The 24,125-nt window shown below is 41.9% G+C and overlaps 1 protein-coding gene across 2 annotated transcripts in view; it reads right to left on the bottom strand.

The window, feature by feature from the left end:
* Positions 1-24,125, bottom strand: part of LOC134211354 (uncharacterized) — a 339,309-nt gene that overhangs the window by 152,378 nt on the left and 162,806 nt on the right. For both annotated transcript variants that reach the window (XM_062688139.1, XM_062688140.1), the window contains exon 2: positions 21,645-21,803. In XM_062688139.1, the coding sequence (XP_062544123.1) occupies positions 21,645-21,789 (145 nt within the window). In that variant the 5' untranslated portion in view covers positions 21,790-21,803. The remainder of the gene's footprint in view (positions 1-21,644; positions 21,804-24,125) is intronic.

Below are 24,125 nucleotides of genomic sequence, written 5' to 3'. Positions count from 1 at the left end.
CACTGCGGACATGTGAGCTGGCGTCCGTTATCCACGCCGACGCTACTATATCGGTCCACAGACGATGTCAATATCTGGGTAAAAAAGATTGTCAATCAGGACTGGGAGAAGCAGTGGAATGGCACACCACTCAATTCCGAAAAACTAAAGAAACCACGATTCCTTTGAGCGACCTACCTAGCCTTGAGGACCAGCAAATTATTTCCGCTTCCGTATCGGCCACACCAGATTTTTGCACAACTTCGGAGGTATGCCCATCCGGACAGATTCTGGAGGCAAAAACGTCGTTGAACGTGTAATTTGCTGGTGCCCTCAATTCAAATTTATTCGTTCCAATTACGGTATACCATCCAGCATTCGTGACGCCCTAGCTGGTAATGATGTAAGTACAGCGGCCCTCATTGGCCTCCCGGGCGCCTTAGCCTGGGTGCAAGTCCCATCCTACCGTCCAACGTTTAATATCACCCAGCTTTTATCCCACAACAAAATTTTAAAGTCTTTTATTGCTGATTTCTTTGAAGCATGGATTCTCAGCACAATTCGCAAATCACACTTTTTACTGCTGATAATAGTTGCCAGTAAAACTAGAGATTTTTTTTCTTTTTCTGGACTTCATGCTCAAGTACTTTTCAATCAAATTTCACTACTCAAATATCTATATTCAGCATGTATAATATAAACACGGTATTTAAAATAGAATGTTTCCTAAAAATATCTCAAAAATGAAAAAAAATATTCCCATGAATAAGTTTATAATTACACTGGATTTTGTTTTTACACGATTAACATTTTCTCAATTTTCCACTCATCCTAAATGTTTAACGTATATTAATTATCATGTGATTTTTCTTTGATTTATTCTGGATTTTTTGAAACATGTTGCGAAGAGTTTGGTGGCAAATTGAAGTCACACGATCAAAAATACGAGCGAAAAAAAATCGTGTAAAAACAAAATCCTGTGTATGTTCAAATATATTCCAGTCATTCTGGCAACACTGCTAAATATAATGACAGTTCACGTTCATGCACAAGAAAGATGGTGTAAACAAAAAGCAAGTAAACGAATAAGCCTGCATCTAACGGTAGGCAAGAAAATTTCGGTCTGTTTTTCATTGCCATTACCATCGAAATATAAATAAATTTGTGATCAACACCAAGCGGACAACTTATGAAAGTAATCACAGGTAAGCAATTATTAATTTTCTACTGATGTATTTGTTGCGTAACTAAAATATTTCATTTTTTATTTTTCACTTGTAGCACCATGAACGACAATGAAAAAGGATCCAACCAGGGATGGGATTTTGTCCAACAGTCCCATTGACTACGACCAGAATTTCGATTCTGATCAGTTTTCCATTGAAGCGCTCGAAGATGGTTCTTTTTTCGAACCTCGTGAATCTTTGGATGTCGATGACTCTAGTACGAAGGAGAACAACCCTCGAAACCTAGATACCGGTGAATCAAATGGAGAATGCAGCAAGCTTCGGGGCAAACAAAACAATTTGTCATTATGTGGAACTTTTTTCAAGCGCAAATTTGTTGGAGAGACTTCTGGAACCAAGTTTGCATCGGAGATTATTTATGGTGATACCGTTGCGGATATTTTGCATGGAGTAGGGAAAATTGAAAGACCTGTTATTAAGCAAAAAGTTATCTCCGAGGAGGACAAGGAAACCCAAGTCCCTTGTGGGATGAATACCGACCCAACATTTGGTGACTTGGAAAAGTTGGTTTACCGGCAAAACCATGTAAATTGTAGGCGCGTCAATGTCGATAAAGTCGACAGCAAGCTACTGATCAGTTGGCGATCTAAGGAAATTCGTGTACATGTTCACATGTACTCAACAAGCAGCTGTGGGAATTAGTTGATAAGAAGTTGATTCGGTTCCAGAGCAGTGATCGAGCGGGAGCTCCCACCAATCAGTCTCTAACTGCATTGGCCAAGCAACTTCAAGATATCCATGGTGCTCACTTCAGCGGGCATGCAAGCTCCTGGAAAATTTGGGCGAACTATATACACTCTGTTCTTGCACACGAACGTGAGCGTCGGATGAATGAACTACCGCCGTATTCAATCATCAATTTTTTTCGATCGGTTCCTATCTCGAAGGCAGTGCAGTTGGAAAGCGCTCGCAGTGGGCTGTCGGTTGCTAAGACTATCAATGAAGCGTTCACAACAGACCTTTCAACGTTGGAGAATGAGGTAAACGAACTCCTAACCTTAGGTGGACGTATCAAGCACCGGATTCAAGCGCTACAAGTCAGATGCTCGACCAACACTGGTATTGTTACAGCCATGCAGGATTCCATTAAACCAGAGGAAGATAAGAAAATTATTTTGAGCTTTTTAGTGGAATGTTTTCACCTGTCATAAGACGAGTTTATACAATCCCATTGAATTCCACCACTTAATTGTATCTTGATAGATACGTATTTCGACCTCAAAAGTAAGGCCGTCTTCAGTGTCTCGTACTTGACTCGACTCGAGTCAAGTCGAGTCAAGTACGAGACACTGAAGACGGCCTTACTTTTGAGGTCGAAATACGTATCTGTCAAGATACAATTAAGTGGTGGAATTCAATGGGATTGTATAAACTCGTCTTATGACAGCAGAGGAAGATGATATTAGCCGTTCTTTAGCTGAGAATGTCTCGGATATGGATGGTGTTGACCATTTGTGATCGAGCTTAATGTATTGGATAAGATTTTATTTCAATAAAAAACGATTCGTAATTGATTATTATTTATTCTGAATAGGTAATTGATGGAAAACAAATCTCGGGTACTTATTCAAAAGGACGTATGTGATTTTGTAAACAAAGATTCAGACGTCGATTTGTCCGATCTGATTGCCCTCCCACGCAAACCATCACCATAGACAGATAGGGGGAGGCTTCGGCTACCTGTTAGTGGTGTTGGTTTGCGTGGGAGTGCAATCAGATCGGACAAATCGACGTTTGAATCTTTGTTTACAAAATCACATACGTCCTTTTGAATAAGTACCCGAGAAATATCTGAAATTACTCTGTTTGTGGATTTGTGTTGGCATTTGCGTCATCCATGTTCAGGGAAATGGAACTTTTCCACATTCCACCTGACGGATCGAATGATCCACCAGAAGAATAACCACATTTTTTGTATAAACTCGTACAGTCATAGTGTCGCAAGCCCATGAATGTTTCCAATGCAAGGTGAGACATATTGGCGTTGGAATTTTCAGGGTAGATTTTTCTGATCCGGGATTTTGCCATACCAAAAATTAACTCCACAGGATTAAAAAACGGACAATAGGGAGGTAAAAATACAGGAATAATCCCAATCGATCGCAAATATAATATTATATTTGGATCACAGTGGATCCGTGCGCCATCCATGATCCAAACTGAGTTGAATCCGGGATAACGGTGAACTCTATCGTTATGGAGAGCAAATTCGCGGCAACATTAAAAAAATATTCCCCGCGTAAATGTTCCCGCAGTTTCAAAGCTGTCAAGAACTCCTTGGAGCCCGAGGAAACATAAAAATGAAGCTCTTGGACGCCTTACGAACTCACCTCTAAAAATTAATCTTTTTCCTTTCACTCCATATCCCCGTTTCCTTAAAACACCCTTGTTGTCCAAGGATACTTCATCCAGAAATACAAGCATATAAATATCCCAATCAAAGGAATTCATTTCGGAACAAAATCGCAGTATCTCCTCTTCCTTTATCTGTATCGCCCTACGTTCCAACGCCTTCCAGGTCAGTCCTTCCGCATGAAGGATTCTGCAAATCGTTGCTGCGCTTATTCTTTTGCTAAACTGGCAGTGGAACAGGTCTCGACATTCATCCAGATATAGCACTGGGTTCTTCTGATAGAGTCCAAGAATCCATTGTCGCTGTTCAGCGGAAAATTTTCAGTTTATCTGCTGTCGCTGCTTGGGGCCACTAATCCGTTTTCTTCATAAGCAGAAATCCAATTGCTGATAGTCGTTTTGCTTTTTGGTAAATAATTGCCAGCTGTGCTCTTTTGAGGCCGAGAAAATAATAGCCGTGAAGGCAATGAAACTTGGTATTTGCCGAAGCTCTCTTATGTTGAACATTTCGTGAAATAACGTTTCCGTTGGCCATTCCTAACTGCTGTGTGCAGGAATCAGAACAAAAATCAAGCAAAGCTAATTGAATTTGAACCATAACAAAGGGCTGACGTTTCAACCTGTCAAGCGATCAACAAAATTTTGACAGATCACACTTGTAAGGGTTGCTGTTTCAAACTGTGTATTCCAATTGACTGTGAACTGCGCAATAAGTGTGTTTAAGGACATAGTTGGAAGAGTACCACGATGGCCGCCAATATGGCACCGGACCTTCCACGGGCCAACCCCACACCTCCCGCACTCCTCTCCCACCAACATTCGAATGCATCGAACAGCATCGAACAAAAGTTTAATATTCAAATTACTAACCTGCTCACAGCATATTTATTCACTTCCCGTGATAATGAACATGTTTATCCAAAGAGTCTTATGCATTTCAGCTCGAATAATATCATAAATCAGCAGTTTCGTGCCAATTTATTAGCCGTTCGCGATTTGGTGGGCTTATCACTGCACTTCACTTCTTCTCAAAGTGCACTGAAAAAATCAAGTTTTCACTCACTTCTCCGCATATGAGGAGCCCGAAATGTTGATGGAATGCAAATTAAACATCACTTTTCGAAATCAGTCACTTGTTTAAACCGAAAACTTAATATAAACTGCTATTTTTGCCCGAAAAAACGATTAAAAACTGATCGCGGAGCGAATGTAAACAACGGCACCGGCAGCAGCAAACTAATAATTAGGGTGGCTCAAAAAATAATTTTGCTCCGCCACGCTCAGTCGATTGTGATTTATAATTTGGGTGTCATCCGATGGTTTGGGCTGGTTTGAATAGATGCTTACCGTGCACAAGGTTCAGGTTTGTATGACAGTTTATATGGCGAGGTTGAATTTAACATTATTCTGATTGTGGTTGTGTTGCTTTCAGCTATGTGGGTTCTCTTTTCGCCAGCGTATGGAGGGGAGGCACTGTAGCCAGTGTAATAAAAGGTTTAGTTTCCCATATTAGTTTTCATCAGGCATTGCAATATCATCTGAGCACAGGATATTATCTTTGCTTGTGCAAAGATATTATCCCTAACCAAAGAGCGCTCTGAAAAGATATTATCATTTGAGCATTTGATGATGATCTTGATAGCCAGCGCGGTTCAGGGTTTGATCACGTTGCGAAGGCGTTGCTACAACAAAAGAAGGGAAAAAATCAGGGTTGAACCTGAGGGTTGCTGATATCAGCCCCTGCCTTAGCTAGTAGTTTCCTAGCACTGGCTGTACTGCCCATGATCGCATATTTGTAACAATTGCATTTTGGTTTATTTTGTTAATCGTTCGTCAATCCTCCCCACAAACTCAATAATTTCCAGCTTACCACAGATAAGCAAGATAGAAAAACCTATTTTACTGTAGTGGGATTAGATGCAGTAAATTGAGCTTTCTGGACGATTCACAGGCTTTCTACAGAATGAACAAAAATGCGAGTGTTACAAATATGCGATCATGGGCAGTGTACAACTGATAGGCTACTGCAAGCTATAGAAGATCGAACTTGTTTCGACCGGAGCAAAGCGCAATGCATGTGCAAAAGCCACCGAATACCAAATAGATATTTTATTCTTTTCCCGATGACTAGAGCACGCACTGCACTTTCTTGCTCGATGGCTATTCCTCGATACAATTTATTTACTTTCTGATTAATTTACTCACCCGCGCAAATCAGATCAAAACTTTGATGACCGACCGATCGTTCTACTTACTGAAGAAAACACGACCGGACTCGATATACACTCCCGGTCAAAAGTTTGGGTTCACCCTCCAAAAAAATAGGCAAAAGTTTTGGCCGTACTTTCGCCGTCTTACATCCGATTTCAGGTGTTGTTAGCTCAATACGAAGAATATAAGTAGATCTTCGATCGCATGAATTTAAAATCAACAATTTTCATTTTTTATGTACTAAAATATTACCTTAAGATACATACTTTTCTTATATTTATGTTGTAAAAATATGTTGATTTTTTTTCGAAATTGAGCCCATAAAATTTCGAAATAAAAAGTGGAATGGAATCCAATTTTAATCTTAAAGTCGATGCATACCATGCACATTTTCGTCGAAATTTTATCAATGCATCTCAAAAATGATTAAAACTGGGTTCCGTCCACTCTTTATTTCAAATTTTTGTGGGCTCAATTTTGAGAAAAATGAACATATTGTTATAACATTAATATAAGAAAAATGTGTATCCTAATGTAATATTTTAGCAAATGAAAATTGAAATTGTTAGTTTTGAATACCTACGGTGCAAGATCTACCTATATTCTTTGTATTGAGCTAAAACACCCGAAATCGGATGTAAGGTGGCGAAAATACGGCCAAAAACTTTTACCTATATTTTTCGAGGGTTAACCCAAACTTTTGGCCAGGAGTGTAAATATTTACTTTCTAATTGACTCACTCACACAAAGCAAAACAAAACTTTGATGACCGGCCGATCGTTCTGCTTACTGAAGAAAACACGACCGGACTCGATACAAATTTTAACTTTCTGATTGATCTACTCACCCGTATAAAGCAGAACAAAATTTTGGTGACCGACCGGTCGTTCTGCTTACTGAAGACAACACGACCGGTTTCGATATCAGTTAGACCAAACTGGTCATTTGGCCTAAAAAGTCGTTTGGTCATTTGGCAAATGTGACCAGCAAGCGTCCTGCGAAACGCGGAACGCCTATCTGGATTTCGTCACTGATTTGGAAATGAGTACGCTAAAAGTGTATTCTGCATAGATTTGTGCTAAAAAAATATATGTATAAAAATATTTATAAGGCTGTATAAATTGATATGTATAACTTTAAAAAATCAAGTTTAAAAATACAGGCTAGTTGGTCGAAATGTTTGCACGCCACGCACTCACTATTTCGTTTTGCTCCTGATTTTCTCACCAAGCTCGCGGCACTCCCAGTCTTCTTGTTCCAACTCGATCTGAAGCGAGTACCATATTTACAGTGTTGTTATCCTTTCAACTTTAGCTACCTCCTGGATACTGGATTTGCCCTTGATTTGGACGAGCTCATGTTTCATCCTTAGCCAGCACTAAATTCTCTTACACACTGCTAAAGATGGTCCTAAACACGCATCGCTCCAAAGCTTCAAATGTTTGCAAGTACTGTTCGAATATGGTCCTCCATGCCTAATTTTCGTAGAGGACAACCGCTGTTCACCGGTCTTATGAGCGTTTTGTACATGATTCGAACATGCCAATCAATGCATTCGTTAAAATGCATCATTTAAGTCCCTATTTTCCGAGATTTTATCCCTCTTATCATGTTGGTTGTTCAGCGTTCAACTATCTGTCGCTTGACCAAGCGACAGCCATCCGGAATTCAAAATCACGGGAACCGCATGCCGTCCCCGGCGCGTCGCTGTCAAACATCCACAAAATTTTAGACTGGCAAAGAAGGGGCAAGCGATCTCCTACCCCAACCTGGCATAACGCGAAAAGAACCGCGTTCGCATGGCTGAATTATTCAGTCGATGAAATTGGATTTTTCGCCCATCTATCCCACTCCTCCCCGCTCCACCTGAATCTACCATGATCCATCACGAAATCCGTGCATCACCATTGAGCGTTGCTCTTTTCCCCCCCACCATTTCACTCGACGACGGCGACGACAATTGCAATCCCGAGCGTTCATTTTCCATTGCACGATTTTTTTTTTATCCTGTGTTCGTCCAACCTATTTCACACATCTCAACTCGGGACTTTGCTGTCATCACATTCCGGTTCTGTTTTAAAAAATGAATGTTCACCACTCATCGGCAACCAACCAACCGGCGACTACTGGCTGGCCTGACTGGTAACTGATATCGGCCCCGAGGGCGATGCAATTTTGATGGTGTTGTAATTCATCACCAGTAGCAGCAGCAGCAGCAGCGACAACTGGAGCAGTTGGAGATATTCTACCCCAGGATTGGATCTGTTCTTTCGGGGAGTTTTTTTTTTGTTTGTTGATTTTTATTCTTCTTACAAGAATGGTAACGGAACCGATTGAAAATACTATCTTCTATTTAGAGGTCATAGATAGGACTGGTAGGTGTCGGGTCTAACGTCTGACACAACAGGTTTGTGGAATGTAGTTACATTATTAAAGCAAAGATAGTTACAATTGAATTATTTGATTGAGAAACTTAATTTATCCATTTTACACAATTCCGAGGAATCAACAAAAACTGTTATTGCACGATTCTTTCAATGCAGATCAATGCAGCATTTGTTCTCCAAAGTGTGTAGACTGTAGAATAAATCCTACACTATACATTCTCAATTAACCGAAAAAAATATCAGAGCATTTTCATTTGTCAGAATAAGAATTTTTGAATGAGGATTTAGCTATATAATGCCGCATATTGTAGCAAGAACGTCTTATTAATTTATTAATTGCAATACATAATTTATTACTGTAAATATTATATTTGTTTTGTTATTAATCAAATTAATAAACTTGGCAAAGCTTTGTGTTCGACCACCGCAAACACGCTCTAGACGGAATGCGATATTGTTCCAATGCGTTACCTACAGTCTATACTACAGCTATACCAAGAAAACATGCATCATTTTAATTGGCGTTACATGTCCCACTACGACATTGCCGTCTCGCTGCAGGTTTCTAAACCAAATTACAATTTTTGCATTTGAATATCTTGAGGCTATCACGATGATATTTTTGTGGCCAGGGAAGTCATGAAAATTTCGTAGACCGGACCGGGAATCGAAAACAGCCACCCTCAGCATGGTCTTGCTTTGATGCCGCGTATTTTGCCGCATGGCTAAGGAGGGCTCCGGAGAATTTATTCTCTTTTTCGAAAAAGTCTTCAAATCGAAATCATTGGATGGCAACTGTATCTAGCATTAAGCTTGATCTCGTGGAAGAACAATTGGGAGAATTTCCAGGGTAAATTCTTTACGATACTCTGGGGTAGTTCCTGACAGAATTTAGCAGAAAAAATCCAGGAAAATTATCTGGATGATTTCTTGATGAACTATTGGATATAGTACCTTGAGAATTTTTATGTGAATTTCGGCAGTAATTTCTGAAGATGACTGTTAATGACTGAAGTTGTACTTTTGAGATTGAAGTTTGAAGTTTGAAACTAATAGCAGTTTTAAAAAGTATGAAATACGTTTTTTTGCTCCGACATTTCGGTTAACTGGATTTAGGAGCGCAAACGCTACTTATTACAACTGCTGCGGCCAAATGAAATCAATCGTTTCTGAAGAAGTTCCCATGGAAGTTATCGGGAATAATTCAATAAATAATTTCAAGAGAAATTTCCGGGTGGATTCTCAGAAGAATTTCCAAAGATGTTTTTATAGAAATTTTTGTAACAATTAATGTAGGAATGGTGGAAAGAATTTCTGAAGGAGCTCTATTAGTAATTTGCAGAAGAAGTTCTGAAGAAACTTCTGAAGAATTTCTAAACTATTTTCTACCGAATTTTTGAAAACATTTTGGGGAAAATACCTAGAGGAATTTCTGGTAGAATTTTTGAGAGCCGGATGGAAGATGAGTATAGAGGAATTCCATGTGCATTTAGAAAGGAAGTCTGGAAGAACTTCTGGTCATCCGATCTTCCAGAGGAAATCCTACAGAAACTTCTGAAGGAAGTCCTGAAGGAACTTTCGGAAAAAAATCCTGGAGGAGCCTTTCCAGGAATTCCTGAAGAAGCTTCCGGTGGAATCCCTGGAGGATGTTTCTAAAGGAACTTTCGAAGGAATTCCTGGAGGAACATCCGAATGAACTTCTGGAGGAATTCCTGGATAAACTTCAGGAGGACTTGCTGGAGGAACTTCCGGAGGAATTGCTGGAAGAAATTCCAGAGGTACGCCTGGAGGAACTTCTGGGGGAATTGGTGGAGGAACTTGCGAAGAAGCTGCTGGATGAACTTCCGGAGGAATTGCTGGAGGAACTTCCTGAGGAAATCGTGAAGGAAGTTCCGGAAGAATTCGAGAAGGAACTTTCGGAGGAAATTACGAAGGAATTTCCGGAGGAATTCCTGAAGGAACGTCCGGAGGAATTCTTCGAGGAGTTTCCGGAGAAGCACCGGAGAAACTTCAGAAGAAATTCCTGGAGAAACTCCCGGAGGAATTCCTGAAGAAACTGTTGGAGGAATTCGCAGAGGAATTTACCCCAACTCCTTGAAGCTCCCGAAGAAATCCGCAATCAGCTCACGCCCAACCACGCCGCCGACGTGCTCGGTGGTCTAGTGGCTACCGCTTCTGCCTTATAAGCAGGAGGTTGTGGGTTCAATTCCAGACTCGTCCATTTCCTATTTTGTAGTTGTATCCTAGTTCTTTCTGTGTTTCACGTTCTACCAAAAACGATTCCTACTGTTATAACCTTCCACACTTAACTATTCCGAAACCGTGACACCTATGAGAGGTCGTAGAGTTCTGGGTATCCAACTAACCATCCTTCCCCTCTCTCAGCATTCGCAAGAACGCAGGACAGATCTTGACTATTGGAGAGCGCATTGCTTCCATCTAAGAGATGGTGATTAGTCCCAAATCAATATCTGTGGTATCGGATGAAAGTGATGCTACTCTCATACAATAGTCTTGGCTTGTGCCACCTACGAATTTGTGCGAATTGCTCAATGCTAATGACGATTTAACCGTTTAACCTTTCAGGCACAAATTTTTACCCAGTAAATTTGATAGATACCATTTGTTTTCGTGAATAATAATGGAGAAATGACAAAACAAGTTGAACAAATTTTTTTTGGGATGTGCTAGATCATCCAAACTATCCTTGAGTCCAGAACTTGCGATCTACAGTTACCATGCTAGCTTTTTTCGTCACTCTAAGCTTGGATATGTATTCAACCATGTCAATAACATATTCCTGCAAATCAAGAGACATGTTCAGATGGTTTTGGGATATCCTGGGTCATCCAAACCGTCTTTTAATTCAGAACTTGCGATCTACAGCTACGACACTAGCTTTTTTCGGCACTAAAAGCTTGGATATGTAGTCAACCATGCCCGAAATATATTTCAGAAGATAAAGAGACATGGTTAGATCGTTTTGGGATATCCCGGGCCTTCCAAACCGTCCTTGAGCTTAGAACTTGCGATCTATAACTACGACACTAGCTCTTTTCATCGCTCCAAGCTTGGATATGTATTCAGCCATGTCCATAACATATTCCTTAAGATCAAGAGACATAATCAGATGGTTGTGGGATAACCTGGGTCATCCAAACCGTTCTTGAGTTCAAAGCTTGCGATCTACAGCAACGACACTAGTTTTTTTTGTCTCTAAAAGCTTGCATATGTCGTCACAAAATATATTCCAGAAGACAAAGAGATATGGTTAGATCGTTTTGGGATATCCTGGGTCATCCGAACCATCCTTGAGCTCAAAACTTGCAATCTAGCACAACGACACTAGCTTTTTTCGTCGTTCCAAGCTTGGATATGTATTAAACTATATCCATAACATATTCCTGAAGATCAAGAAACATGGTCAGATGGCTTTGGGATCCTGGGTCATCCAAATTGAATTGTGATCTCTAGCCACAGCAGTAGATTTCCCAGGTAACCGTAAGCGTTTGAAAAAGCCGTGTATCGCGACTATAGCGCTGTCACAGTGCAAGTGAAAAATCAAGTTGGTGTGTATGTGTATGCTCCGAACTTTTGGAGTTAGTATGCGTTCGATAAAAATACGAATGTCGGCCTAGGAAAAAAGCAGTTTTCAGCGTTTTCCACAAATTCCTCAGTAGTTATTAGTTTGGATACGTTAAAAATTAATATGAAAATGTAAAGAATATGCAATGATGGAGGTAAGTCGGCAAATAGTCCCAAAATATTGAATTTAGTTCAAAACTGTAGTATTAGTGCGGATTCGAATAAAATCATCGTCATTATCGGATTGATTACGGTTCATAGAGCCTTAAACAAAAACACAATCGAACGCGCACTAATTAACTGAACTATCGACCGCACAAAGCAGAACCAAATAATTCGATGATCGCGCGATCGTTCTGCGTGCTCAACGAAACACGATAGGAGGCGTCCTGATTTTTATTTACTAATTAATTAACTCACCCGCACAAGGCAGAACGAAGCATTCCGATGATCGCGCGATCGTTCTACATGGTTAACAAAATATGACAGGAGACGCCCTCACTTTAATCAATTTTCCGATTGTCATCTATAAAACAAACTGCATCTATAAATCCATTTTTTTTTATTTACTTACTTTTCCTTTCCGGATCACGGTTGCGTCTAAACCAAAACCATACACAAAAAATAAAGCGATTTATGTTGAAATTCAGTGCGAGAAAAACAAAACACGTCATTACTGAAACGCGGAACACTTCGATCCTCTATTTAGATGATGTATCTATATAATAAAAATGAAATGGTCTGTGTTCGTATCCGCATAACTCGAAAACGGCCAGATGGATTTTCTTCATTCCTTCAGCAGTTACGTTCTTTATATGAAAATCATAAGTAAAGTTGAGTGAATCGTGAAAAACTAAAATGAAGATTCGTATGAAAACTTCACATGGGCAGTTCACAACGCGCATTTCCGCCTACTATGCAGGACAACGTCTGCCGGGTCGACTAGTTCACTCATAAAACACAGAAAAAAATAGAAAAAAATGTGGTATGATGACAATAATTTACAAGAAATAAAATTAATATATAATAAATACAAAGTAGGAAAGGGGTGGAACAGATATTGATACTGTAAAGGGGCAGATCTATAACCATATGCTTGTTGCATATCATATTATTGAAGAAAATGATTGAGTGGCATCCACATATAGTTGCAATAAATACATCCAACCAACGTCCTTCAGACCTCCCCCCCCCAAACTCCGAACAAGAACCCACTTAAATCCATCTGAAAACCTGGCACATGCGAAATATCCAGACTCTTGTACAAATACTGTATCAGACCTACAATCTTGCAAGAAATTCATCACATGCCCAACTCCCACACAGAGCACGGCAGGCTCCGACACAGAATCGCGTGAAAGTCTAACAGTCCGCTGGTTAGCTGTAGCATTAAAAGTAAAATATTGGATGGATCTCACCAAATTGCTGAACGTACAGTAAGTACGGAAAAGCGGGTGTTGCGTCGCTAGGGCTATCATTCCAGTTCGAGACAGCAACACGTACGGACGTGTTTTTTGCTCGAGCATTTTTTTTCGAAGTGTTTTTTTCTCGTTCGTTCGCTGTTTACGTTTTCGCTTGTCGCGTTGGCGTTATTTTCTCCCGGACCCGTCATGGGAGACTCGGTGGCCGATTCGGTCGCTGGAAAAGTGCCTAAGCGCACTGCTCTTGGAGGCGCGGGTAACTCCTCCAAGCAGCTTTTGCAGAGCAACGTGTTCTCGCCGTTGCCGCTTGATGACGCCGGCAATCCGCCGAAAAAGAGGAAGAAGCAGCAATCGCAGCTGCCGCAGGTGCAACCGGAGCGGAAGGAGAAGTGCCCGCCCGTGTTTGTGAAGGGCGATCCGCCGGATTTACGCCCAAAAATTCGCCAGCTGATCGCTAAGGGGCTGAAATGTACTTTTCGGCTCTTCAGCGAGGGCGTGAAAGTGATGCCGGCCAACAGCGACCATCATCAATCCGTCGTGGAGTTCCTTGAGGTCCACAAGTATGAGTACTATACTCATGACCACCCCGGCACGAAGCCGCTCAAGGCTTTGCTGCGAGGACTTCACGACATGAAGGAGGAAGAGCTCCAAGCAGAGCTTGAAAGTTGCGGCCTGAAGCCAGTAGCCGTCCACAAGATCGCTCGTCACGACAAGGCGAGGAGATATCGCGACCAGCTTTACCTGATCCATCTGGAGCACGGCTCCACTACCTGGAAGGACCTGAAGCTGGTCGGCGTTATAAATTACACCGTCGTTGACTGGGAGCGATATCGGCCAGTGCACCGCGATGTCACGCAATGCACCAACTGCTTCAATTTCGGGCACGGCACCAGGAACTGCCGCATGAAGCCGCGCTGCAACAAGTGTGGCGAACCCCATCCGACGGACGAGTGCGACAAAATGGAGGTGGCCGATCCCAAGTGCGCCAACTGTGGCGACAAACATCGCGCCACCACAAAGGGCTGCCCAAAGCGAGCCGAGTTCCTGGAAATCCGGAAGAAGGCTTCCACCAGGACTATTCCGAAGAAGAACCGTGTTCCCGTAATCAACGAGGTGAACTTTCCAGCTATCCAGGCTCCCCGTCGTGTGATTCCGTTACTCCCACCGCTACAGCCGCACAAGCGACTGGCAGCGGCATCGGTCCAAGCTATAACATCGTCGGCACCATCCACCAGCGAATGGCCCCCGCTCCCTACTCCTGGGTCCCGTCGGCAGTCGGAGAACGAAGCCGTCCCATCGGAAGAATCTGCTCCGCTGTACACTCCGGAACAACTGATGCCGATCTTCGTGCAGCTCGCCACTCGACTGCGCGGCTGCAAAACCCGCTTCGACCAGGTCTTCACTCTTGGCATGTTCAACATTGAAAATGGCTGCTAGGGTGGGCCTGGTCAACTGGAATGCTTGCTCGCTCAAGAGCAAAATAATTGAGCTGATGGATTTCCTTGAGGAGAAGGAAATAGACGTGGCGTTCATCACCGAAACGCACCTAAAACCGGAGGTGAACATCAACATCCCGGACTTCCGCATCGTGCGACTCGACCGGCCGACCAGGGGAGGTGGTGTGGCCATCGCTCTTCGCTACAACATCAACTGTCGTCTGCTTCCAAGCTTCCAGCTCAGTGTCATCGAGGCCATCGGTGTCGAAATCACCACTTCGGTCGGCACAATCGCGCTAATCGCGGCGTACTGTCCAACGCAGGCCAAAGCCGGCGATGGATCATCGGCTGCCCTTCGGGAGGACATCGTCAAGCTGACGCGGAGGCAAGGCCAGTATATCATTGCCGGCGACTTGAATGCCAAATATCAAGCCTGGGGCAACAGTCGCGGCAATCGAAACGGCACCATCTGGAGCAACGACATGGAGGAAGGCCACTACACGATCCTGAGCCCGGATTCCCCCACTCGGCTGAGTCGGTCCGGTGCCCACGCAACGCTCGACCTCTACATAACAAACCTGAGTGACCACGTCTCGCAGCCGGTTGTATACCAGGAGCTCAGTTCGGATCACTATCCGCTGGTGGCGGAACTAGGCTCCTCGGTCAATCGGCACCAGCAGTTACGGCGGAACTACCACCGAGTGAACTGGCAGCGGTTCCAGCAGTGCGTCGATAACACCGTCGACTACGAGGTGCGTCCGGAGACGCCGGAAAGTATCGACCGCCAGCTGTGCGCTATCGAGGAGGCGATCAAGGCGGCCCGAGAGCAACACGTACCGACGGCTCGGCAGGTAAGCAACTCCTTAAACATCGATACACTCACCAAAGATTTGATTCGATTGCGGAATGTCACTCGCAGGCAGTTTCAGCGTACTGGACTGCCTGAGCTTAAAACACGCTGCAATCGAATCACAAAATTATCAAGGCCAGAATGGTGGACCTCAAAAATAACGACTTCTCGAATAAGATCCGCACTCTCCTAGATTGTGCTAAGCCGTTTTGGAAAATGACCAAAATTTTATAATCCAAGCCTCGGCCCATTCCACCTTTGATCCCATTAGACAATAATGGCTCTAAGGATCGCTTGATAACTCCTGCAGAGAAGGTCGCTGAAATAGGTCGTCACTTCGTCAGCTCACACAATCTTGGGCAGAACATCGTCAGTCCACACGAAGCAGCCGTCAACGAGCATGCTAACAACATCCATTTGATTCCCAACGACTTCTCGGAGGAGTTGGAGATCTCAACTCGCGAATTGACGGCCTATATCAAATCGTCGAAGAACATGAAGGCCCCAGGCTTCGACAGCATCCTGAATCTCGAGCTCAAACACATGAGTGCTCCGTTCTTTGAGCACCTCTCGCTGATCTTTAATCAGTGTCTCCGGCTCAGCTACTTCCCATCGTCCTGGAAGTCAGCGAAAGTCATCCCATCCGAAAGACTGGGAAGGATCCTTCCTCCCCCAAAAGCTTTCGTCCCATCAGCCTTCACTCAGGATTATCCAAGCTATTTGAAAAGCCATTCATCACCGGTTACTTGGGTCTGCCGAAAATCTCAACATCCTGCTCGAGGAACAGTTTGGTTTCCGACGCGGTCGGTCAACTGTACACCAACTGACCCGAGTTACCAACGTCCTCAGACGGAACAAGTTTGTCTCGAAAACATTCGCCATGGCCTTACTCGATGTCGAGAAGGCATTTGACAATGTATGGCATGATGGCCTGGTGTACAAACTACAACGCTACAATCTTCCCAGCTACCTGGTGAAAATCATCAACAATTACCTGTCGGCAAGGACATTCCGGGTCTCAATCAGCGGAGCGAGTTCCAATGCGCACAACATCGTCGCAGGCGTCCCTCAGGGCAGTATCCTCGGGCCCCTGCTTTTCAATCTGTTCACCTCCGACATGCCAGAACCTCCAGAAGGCGGCATTCTGTCTCTGTTCGCAGATGACACCTCCATCGTCTACAACGGTAGAGTGATCAGAGCGCTAGTGGCAAAACTCCAACGAGGCCTGGATGCCCTGACAGAGTACCTCACCAGCTGGAAGATCTGTATCAACGCGGCGAAGACCCAGGTCATCATTTTTTCCTAACCATGTTCCGCCTGGGGACTGTAAAATCATCCTCAATGGCACGACTGTGGAATGGGCCAATGAGGCCGGCTACCTTGGCTTGACCCTCGACAGCAAGCTTATTTTCAGGCAGCAGGTTGACAAAACGGTGACAAAGTGTAACGTCTTGTTGAAACTACTGTACCCTTTGATCAACCGCCGGTCGTCATTGTCCCTGAAAAATAAGCTTGCTGTCTACAAGCAAATCATCCTCCCTGTGATCGAATATGGCATGCCGGTCTGGGAGAGCTGCGCTAAAACCCACCACCTCAAACTTCAACGGGTCCAAAACAAATTCCTGAGGATGATCCTCAACACCTCCCAGGACAAGAATATCCGAGGTCCACCGTCTGGCCGGAATAAAAACCTTACATGAACGCTTTGGTGAGTGTAAAGAAAAGTTTAGGGTCCGTTGCTTGCATTCGGATCAGGCTCCAATTAGGGCGCTAGTTCCAATCTAGGTTATCAATTTTTTTTTATTGTAAATATTAGTGTACATAGTAGTTAGGTTATCAAATTTAATCAAATTTTAAAAAAACACACCAGCGCCTCCTAAAGGCCGTCATGATATATCATATTAACACTTAAATAACAATGTAAACATAAAAATTTAAAATTGAAGTTGGAGGGCCAAGCCGGCCGAGCACTGTACACGTAAAAAATAATTGTAGAACAGAAAATGAAACAATAAAGAAGAATTTTACTACTGCGGGTGTTGCGCTGCAACTTAAGCACTACAAACCAGCTGGGAATTGGTTACATACTACGACCGGACTAGATTAGTGGCCTTGAGGTCTTTAGACAAGATGCATCAACGCGAGAATAATTAAATTACGGAACAGATGCGCGATCTTTTTTTGCGTGGCTACTGAAATGTGAAGAATCTGTGCACTTTCACTGAATCAAATTGAAAATTATCAGCTAAAACCAGATGAAATTGATTTTTTTTAAAACGTCACCAAACACAAAACATAACCGATCGCGATGGCTACTATGACCGAGCTCCTGAAAGCTTATGATCGTAGGTTCTGTGCTAAAAGACTGTTTAGAATTCATCGTACGTTTACTCCAGCTGTGATCAGACTGACCCAGGATACAAAAAGATGCCGGATTCTACGTGGCACTCCCAGGATTATGCCTTTGAGTGAGAAAACCAATCTCGATTTTTTTTAGCATTTTCCATTTGAATTGTCTCATTCAAAGGCACAATACTGGGAGGTGCTCGTCCTTGGGTTTCCCTTCGTATGGTCGGTGCACGTTGATGATGTTTTAGTTGAAGAAACGGCCTTTTTCAACTTGCACATCCTTGCGTTAAATGGTTGCCACCCAATTGGCGTATCTTGTCCAGCACTATGAAGCCGGTTCTTAGGTCATTAGTGGCGCCGCAGATTTGGTAGTAGGTAGCCGCTTTTCCATACTTTCTGTCCTGTACAGCAAATTTACGGCAGCGCTAGGACATAAAAGTTGGGGAAATGTAATTTATAATAGATTTTTCTATCCCAACCTGCGAAGTGTAACAACTTGCATTTCCATATTCCAAGCTTCCAATCGTTATCTTTTATTCGTCACCTAGGTCGTTGCCGATTGTATCGAGTCGTATTATCTCTTATGCCGTTCATAATAATTGGTTTTTAATGCGGCTTATTGAAACTACGCAAATCTCATATCTTGCCGGAGGTCCATTGTGTTAGGTCTGTTTGGCGTCCCAACACTAGGACTTGGGATATTTTGCTTTAAGTGGTACACTGTCGCTTTTTCAAGCTTGCTTGCATGAAGTTTTTTTTACATAAAAGTTTTACAGTGCCCACTTTGAAACCCTACCACATCCTTGAAAAGGTCCACAGTACGCAGTGGCCTGAGAAGAGATGGTCAAACTCTTTCACATAGTCCCGCCACGATTTTATTTTAATGCAGGATAGGTTGTCCTCCATGAGGTTTAAGTAAGAAGCTTTACCAGAGTGCCGAATCAATTTTGAAGTTATCCTCGTTGCCTTCCCTTTCTCTTAAAGCTGCAACACTCCTTTGTTTTTTTTTTATATTTTTTTCGCGAGTTAGTCATCATCTCGTCTCAAAGCAAAACCTACAATAGTTTTCGAACTTTCGAGTTGACTGATTTTTCTATACTATTTATCATTACTTATATCAATAAGATGGTAGCTCCATCCAGACCTTAATATTTTTTAAGAAAGCGACAGGGAAAGAAAATTGCCTGCAGAATTACATGCAGGTCTTCTTGTTCATTAAATCTCAATGGTTGAAAATTGAGTATGATTTCCATTTGAAGAACTGATTTTTGGTGGTCGTTATCCTTTCGACGGAAAAGGTATTTCCATCACTAGGCGAATCAATCCAAGTTTTTCCCATTCTCATTTTTTTCGGTATTTTCTGCTCAATGAATAAACCGTGCAATGAATGAGCGATGCGTGCGATCATTTGAATTGCATGAAATGTTTTGTTCAATTGTTCCATCGAAACACAATACTTCATTTGGTCTGGCTCTGGCTTCAGCTGGTTGGTTGGTTGGTTGGTCGATTGGGTGTGTTGAAATTGAATGTTTGGGGGCGACGAGAAAAAATCTACATTGTATATTTATTTTATGGTAATCGGATCGTTCAACGCGCTGTATTGCTGTAAATGGAGCAATAAAATGCAAATTACAACGGAACTATATCGGCGTACGAGAAAATCTATATTAATCAAAATCGCCATGAATTTTTTGAAAGGGTAAAGTAGCTATTGTATGGAATGAAAATAAACAAATAAAAATAATAATCCTTTCAATTCTGATAAAACCATCAGCCGATTCGAATGGAAAATCAGATCAAACTTCCGAACACAGTTGCAATCAACTTAGGAGAGTAAATTTGTTTCAAATTTTTCGTTGAATATGTTTGCTTCCAATGAAATTTGATAGAGCATAGAGTAGAATCAAAATATTACTGCCTTGTTACTTGATGTGAATTACAGACAATTAGCCAAATGCTGGCCTTCCAGGGCTTTTGATAGCACAACAGTCAATTAAAAATTGATTAAAAAACAGCATTACCATCTGCGATTAGAGGTCACACCAGCGAAATATTTAACATCTAGCATTAGACAATGAGAAGGAAATTTGGCATTACGCAAACACGCAATAATAAAAGTTTTCTTACGCAAAGGCGACTCATGACGAAAACCGCATAGCCATGAAGCCTAACACAATAGAACGCACAGGATAACGAACCCAGCCACTGGTTCATCACTTATTGCGCTGTATTCCTAATCAAGCATAAAGCAAATAGCTCAACATTCACGACACACACACAAACTGATAGAATCGGTCCAACACGCTATCCGGTGGAAAGCAATAAATTTTAGAGTATTGTGCACCCTTCCTATAAATTACCACTTCCTATTACTCTGACTTAAAGACTTTCGCAGCAATTCATTGCATTTCTGTTCAGAACAAAATTGGCATGCTTCTGTTGAAACAGGTGATAGACATAGTGTAAGGTGTAATTAAAAACATGCAATAAAGTTCTTTCCTCTACCCGCCGGTGTTTTTTACTTTCCAGACCTAATCCTTGCACGAAGTGAAAAATCAGAACAACTCCCGACACCTAACTCATGCAACTAGCTATGTGGAAGCGGGTAGTTATAGCACCTGGGAAAGTGTATAGTTTCCAGTTTTATCTGATGTGTTGTTTCGCAATGGGAGAGGCAGTGATGAACGAGGGACGACAAAAAGGCATATCAGACCGGTACGGGCGGTTATGAGTTGCGGAGGAAAACTTTTCCCGAACGACGCTCTGATATGTGAGGCCAAGATGTGAAATATAAGAAACTCTCCGAATAACCGCCACACATATATGTAGGGAAAGTTGCACATCGGAATGAAAAAGTTGCATTCTCTATTCTTCCCGGCCCTCCGGGATCTCCAGGTTCTCGAACCTGGAGTTGGAGTTGGTCTGCGTCTGAGGTATGGATGGAATCAGTGCGCTTCATTGCTGATGTAGTAAATTGATTTCACGTTTGCTTGACTGAGTCTCGGTTTTTCGTTCTGCTCCATTCCGGGAAGTAGGCGAGAGATGCGCTATGGGCATGCGAATGGAAACTCAACGGCTTAAATCCAAATGGTTTCACAACAAGAATGTGTTGGCATTGTGGAATCATTTTTATTTTTCACTACACATTTGATATGTAAGTGGTACACATATTCCGACCTCAGCTGTAAGCCCTAGCAGTAAAATTGTATCTGCATTGTTTGTAGCAACTCAAGTTAAGTAAAATGCTGCAACAGATGAGTAACATCAAACTATGATATTATTTTCATGGTCTCAAATTTGATTTGACTAAGTATTATCGAATTTATGTTTGATTATTCACAGTTCCCAACATTTGTCACTGATTTTCGCTGCCTGGCTAATAGTGGTATTCCGGAAAAAAATCAGAACAAAGGTAGGGGAATCGATTCTATATCAAACTGTCTGAGTTAATTTCGCTTCTTCTGTTTGGCACCGACTGCATCAAGGGTCGTCGCCGAACCGGCAGCACAAATGGGTTCAATTCATTCTACAAACTAGTTACAAAGTTTTTCACTGCACTGCGAAGAAGAGCCATAAATTAACAAGCGTTTTGTTGGCAACTTTTGTTGTTCATTTATTGGTTTGGAATGAGTTCTGTGCGGGAAGTTGAGTTGAGTTGATTCGCCGTACAGTGCATCGGAAATGGTGCAGTCAGGGAGGAGCAGTTTACGGTGGGTACAAAGTCGATCTGCTGCCGCTGGCTGCGTTTGATTGCAGGCATCAGAGGCAGACCCTTCGGTGTGTATGTTCGGGAGCCTTATTATTATTACAGCTTTGATGAAACTCACCTGCCAAACGTCCGTAGCGCTGAAACATCCGTTCGACGTCCGTCTTGGAGCACTGAAATGTGTTCAAATTTCCGACAAACACTCGCGAGTTCACCGCCTGCGGGTCTTGCGAATTGGTTTGATTGGATAACTTTGACATCTTCATCCTGACGGTGTAATCTGGAAATAGGGATAGAGAAATATAATTAGGTTTTGTACACTCGTTGTAGATATTGGTATAGACAGATATAAGGTATAAGCTCGGTATAAAGCTTAGGTAGAGGCGTGCGCTGGTCTGAAAATCGCGGTGTTCTTTGGAGTGGCAATATTTTCATACGTTCGTTTTGCGGAAATTTTCATAATTAATTTTATAAAATCTCACAGAATATTGTTCTTAATTCTCACTCATGAGTACTATTCTATTAGTCAACGTAAAAGAATCTTCTACCAGGACGACTGCTCGCCTTGACCTGGGCCCAGGCCAGACTCCTATCAATTATCTTTCTTCATTGAAACTTTGTCGCAATGAGCCTCTGGGTCTGCTTTTGCTGCGGTGTCCTGCCGGATTTAGGAATGGGCTATACCGATGCGATATATCGAGTATCGATATTTTCACTTCGATTCTTCGATATTTTGTATCGATTTTTTGATGATCGATATTTGATCGTATCGATGTTTTGTAGCTGATGTCGGATTCCGATATTTTTACTTAGAAAACCACTCTAAGCAATAAAAATAACAAATATCAGCTACAATCCGATGTCGATGTATCGCAATATCGATTTTGCACCTCCAGCAGTATTGATATTTTTTCGAAAAACGTGCAATCCTAGCTGGATTCCAGTCGATACTTGCTTGCAGATTTCGTCCCCGCACTTTCGTAATGTGGTGCCGACTCACCTTCATTTTTGACGTATTGTTTTTGTTGCGATTGTCTATGGAACTTAGCATTTAATTGTGATGTCACCAGGTATAAAACGTAGACATCGGTTAATCAATACTTGTAGCTTCTGCGTGATCTCTGCTGACGTATAAATACTACGCCTCACTGACGTACACCAATGCAGATATTACGTTTGAGCTGAATATTCTAATTTTTGTTGTGTTGACTTATCTGATCAAATTTCCAAATATGTTGTAAATTTGCAAATGCAACTCTATTCGAATAAAAATTAAAAAGAACAATACATTGTATTGTAACACTACGTTTCAAAACAATAAATAGCTATATAGAATATATTGCAGTTGCAACCATAGAAATGAAATATAAAAAAATGCATTTTGCAGAAATTGGCGCTAGCAGTCAAATATTTTCATACCTATTATGAAACATTTTTTTCGAAAATTATTAAATAATTAAATCTTCTGTTCTCGAACGAATTAGAAACAATTGAAAGTATAGTCACATTTGAGTAATATGTTAACGTATTGTATCCATAGTACGCAACCATAAAAAAAAAAAACAATATACTCTGTTGTGTATTGTATATTGTTATGGCAAATTAATTGTTTATACTGTTGATCCAATGGTACATTTTTATCCGGGTAGGCTTCTAGGATTGAAATCAGTAGTGATTCAGTTTCATTCCAAATTTTTGACCACTATTCTAGTTTAAAACTTGAGCAAAAGAGAACAAACGCACTGGTTTCCCCAGCAGTGATCCCATTCATGTTTTTAAAATTTTCAATTGAATGAAATAATTATATTGCTGCCGTAATCGCAAAGTGGATTGATCCGTAAATAAAATGACGCATTCATACACCAAAACAATTGAAAAATATTTGAATCTCATGATTCATTCGTGATTCAACTTTACAGAAAAAAGATTGAGCGTTATACCTGTTAAAAGTTTTTTACAGTTGACTGATATAAAAAATGTTTCTAAAACAAGAAGTGATTCGACATGAAATATGGGGACGGTCGTTGAGATCACAGACCAGTCCCACAGGTGGATTACAAAACAATTGCGAATCCATAATTCGATCGTTTTCCGTGTGAGAAAATCGTTGAAGCAGACCCAGATGACTCAACGGCGAGCTGACAGCATAAGCAAAGACGACAGACCCCATGGTCGCAAGAAAGGTAAGTAATTACTTTATGCGCAATCCGCACCTATTTATTTGAGAAGTGGTCGAGAAGGTCAATTCTTTCGTCTGGTTCGTCCAGCAGACCGCACTTTATGTATTCAAGGTTAGGACCGCGCATAATTGGAGTGCGCGATTAAACATGTTTCGTGTCGGTCGCAGAACTTTCGCGAGATCCGGCTGCTTAGTTGGGGAAGGAGGAGCAATATGCCCTAGCTAAGCAAACACTGCTCTATTGTCTTATTTGTAACGTTATTCATGGGTATTTTTACATTATGCATCAGTTAAACAAGATAGCTAGTTGATGCCATTTAAAAATTGTCAAAAATCTCAATCATATTGATAATATTCTCATTTCAAAAAAGTGGTGATATTTTGTTGCCGGAAAACTCATGAGGCAAAACGCCTTTCAGCTGG

Source organism: Armigeres subalbatus, chromosome 2, assembly GCF_024139115.2.
Source record: "Armigeres subalbatus isolate Guangzhou_Male chromosome 2, GZ_Asu_2, whole genome shotgun sequence".
Taxonomy (NCBI): Eukaryota; Metazoa; Arthropoda; class Insecta; order Diptera; family Culicidae; genus Armigeres; species Armigeres subalbatus.
This window is presented reverse-complemented; position numbering and strand designations above follow the sequence as displayed.